The 2,850-nt window shown below is 54.9% G+C and overlaps 1 protein-coding gene across 1 annotated transcript; it reads right to left on the bottom strand.

Annotated features, from left to right (window-relative positions):
* Window positions 1-54: 54 nt before the first annotated feature.
* Window positions 55-1,471, bottom strand: CAOG_08371 (hypothetical protein; the record flags this gene model as incomplete). Its single annotated transcript, XM_004340339.1, has 2 exons — window positions 55-234; window positions 344-1,471. 2 exons carry the CDS (start codon window positions 1,469-1,471, stop codon window positions 55-57), a joined length of 1,308 nt encoding a protein of 435 aa, XP_004340387.1.
* Between the last annotated feature and the right edge of the window lie 1,379 nt (window positions 1,472-2,850).

The following is a 2,850-nucleotide window of genomic DNA, read 5'->3' as shown; positions in this document are numbered from 1 at the left end:
CCATGCCGATGCCGCGCACAGAGGTGGGAAATAGCTCTGAAGAGTAGGTGTACGTCAGAGCGAATGCTGCACTGATGCAGAGCTTGCCGACGCACGCCACCACAGTATTTCCAGTGTCTCGAGCGGCGCAATCATGGTGGCCGTCGCGCATCCAGCGATCAGCATAAAGAGATTCAAGCTCTTTTTCCGACCGATGCGATCCACCAGGAGCACGGCCACCAAGTAACCAGGAATCTAGCAAGCGCAAGCCATGAAAGTCAAAACACACACAAAAAAAAAAAAAACGAGACACTCGTGTCCCAAACAATAATCCTATGCCGATGGCATCGCTAATGACACTCACCTCCACTAGGCCAGACAGAAAAGTGTTGAAGAAAACGTTCGAGCTGAGGTCGGCGGCGAGAAACGTCAAGCCGTAGTAAACCAGACTGTTGGTAAACCACACAAACCCAAGAACCAGCGTGCTTCGCCGAAGTGCAGGGGCGACGAGATCACTCAGCACAGGCCCTTTTGCAGGGCCGTGACCGTGGTGGGGGAGCAGCACTTGATCATCCGTGGAGTGCTGCTCCTTGTAGGAAATTTCGGACGGGGAGACCACCACAATGTCTTGCGTGGAGCGATTGCTGCCGTGCCGCGACAAGGTGTGGGTCGTGCTTGGCGAGGACGTTGCTGAATCGCTCGAACGCCCGTTGACGTTGCCAGTCTCGTTCTCGGCGTCTTCCGACTTGACTGCAACAACAGTGGAGGAGGGAGAAATCGCGTGGTAGGTGTGATGCTCGATGCTGTGCACAGTGCGTGGATCTGGGAAGAAGGCGGCGTCGGGATCGTGCAGCGGCAACACGACAATCATTTCCACGCCATTGCAATCCACGACAGTTTGCAAACAATCCGTCAGGTCGTCGTACCGCTTTTGGACAAGCAGGTAGCGAGGAGACTCGGGCAGTACAAAGTACAAGACGGCAACGGCGAGGAGACTCGGAATGCACGCGATGGCCAACACCCAGTGCCAGGACGCCTCGAGCACTTGGACGGCAATGTACCCTCCGAGCGCCATCAGCATGATGCCAATGCCGAATGCCGTCTGCCATAGCGTGCTGACGATACCCCGTTTGCTCGGAGCAATGTACTCGGATAGCAGCGTGAACGAGCAGAGCATTGTTCCACCGATTTGTGCGCCGGTCAGGACTCTGAGCGAGATGAGCGTCGGGAAATCTTGCGAAGCAGACAGCGCCGCACCGAGAATGGTGACTCCTGCCAGCGATGCAAGGAGTCCCGGTCGACGTCCATACTTGTCAATGATGAATCCCCAAAAGAAGGCGCCAACCAGCCACCCTGCAAATGTGGCCGCGACCAGGACGGCCTTGAGCACGCTCGACAGATTGAGCTCGTCGACAATCGTGTTTTGCACCAGAATGATCGAGATGACATGACTTCCGGCGGACAGCGAGCCGAGCATTGCTTTGAGCAGCATTCTGCGCTGGAATGGCCCGAATGGCTTGGCTTCCTCCAGCACATCGTCAATGTATGTTCCCAGGTGCAGATTGCCCGGTTGCGTCGGCGGCCTGCTGGAGGAGTGCTTGTTGTCCGCGTACCCTCGACCGGCCTCGCTTGATAAACGGCGGTGGTGGCCGTTCGCCCAGTCAGCTTGAGCTTGGCTACTCGTCTGGTTGCTGCTTGGGGCGCCTCGGTGGTGGTGCTGGTGGTGCTGGTGGTGCTGGTGCGGACTAAAAAGGCCAACCGCATGATCCGTCGTGTGATTGGAGTCGGCTGCAGCAACGCGAGGTTCCGCGTCGGAGAGACCGGTATCAGGATGCCCGGAGTGGCTTGACGGGGGTCTGAATGGCGAGCTGTGAGAGTGCGGGTGTGGCGGAGGGTGGCTGGGCAGACCTGCAGCGGCGGCGGTGATTGGCGTCGGAGAACCCGGATGCGACCAGTGCGAATCGTCGCCAGTCAGCTCGGACGCAGCGACAAGGCGGGACATCGGCAATGGGATTCCTTGGAACGAGTGACTTGTAGTGATAGTGAGCGAAGTAATGGCAATACGATCGAGTTGTACGAAGAAGGGAGATTGAGTTAGAATGGAAGAGTCAAACAACAAACAAACAACAAAAAATGAGAACTGCCTCGTTTCTCAGAATTCAGACATGCGAACGAGAAGTGGCTGAGAAAACAAAGGCAAATCCACAGTCGCAACGCTCCTCGCGAGAGCGGATAAACGACTTCCGTTGCCTTCTATTAACACTCACTTCACAAACTGGCAATTTTCCCCTGAAATACACAATCACACCTCACAACAATAAAGACATTCAACATTGCTTGAACAATTTGTCTTCAAAGACACAATCAAGACAAGACACCAAACAAAAAATGAAACAGAAACAAGCAAGAAAACAATCACAACAACAACAACAACAACAACAACAACAACAATTTTTTTTTCCCACAGTATCATGCTTTGTGTGGTTTTGAAATTTTACGACGGAGGAGCAGCACCAGGGGTGTGGAAGGCAACGCCAGTCTTGCCGTTGGCCTTGAAGGTGTGCGTGTGCGCCTTTGGGTCGGGACCACCGACGGTGAGTTGCTTGGCCTTGCCACCTTGAGAAAAGTCAATCTGCGAAGCCACCTTGATGTTAATTTCCTTCTTGTGGTGCTTTCGCACCATGTCTTGGAGCTTGATCAAGAGCTCGCCGGCCTTGGGTCCGCGAGTCGTCATGTCAAAGACAAGGTCGCCGTCTTTGCCACCAGTCGTGTGGATGACGACGACTTGGTTGTCGTCGGGGAAGACGGACGCGCCAGTCACGCCAGAGATGGCGATGGGGTGCTTGCAAATCTTGTACGTGGCCGGGTTGA

This window comes from Capsaspora owczarzaki, assembly GCF_000151315.2.
Source record: "Capsaspora owczarzaki ATCC 30864 unplaced genomic scaffold supercont2.67, whole genome shotgun sequence".
Lineage (NCBI taxonomy): Eukaryota > Filasterea > Ministeriida > Capsasporidae > Capsaspora > Capsaspora owczarzaki.
This window is presented reverse-complemented; position numbering and strand designations above follow the sequence as displayed.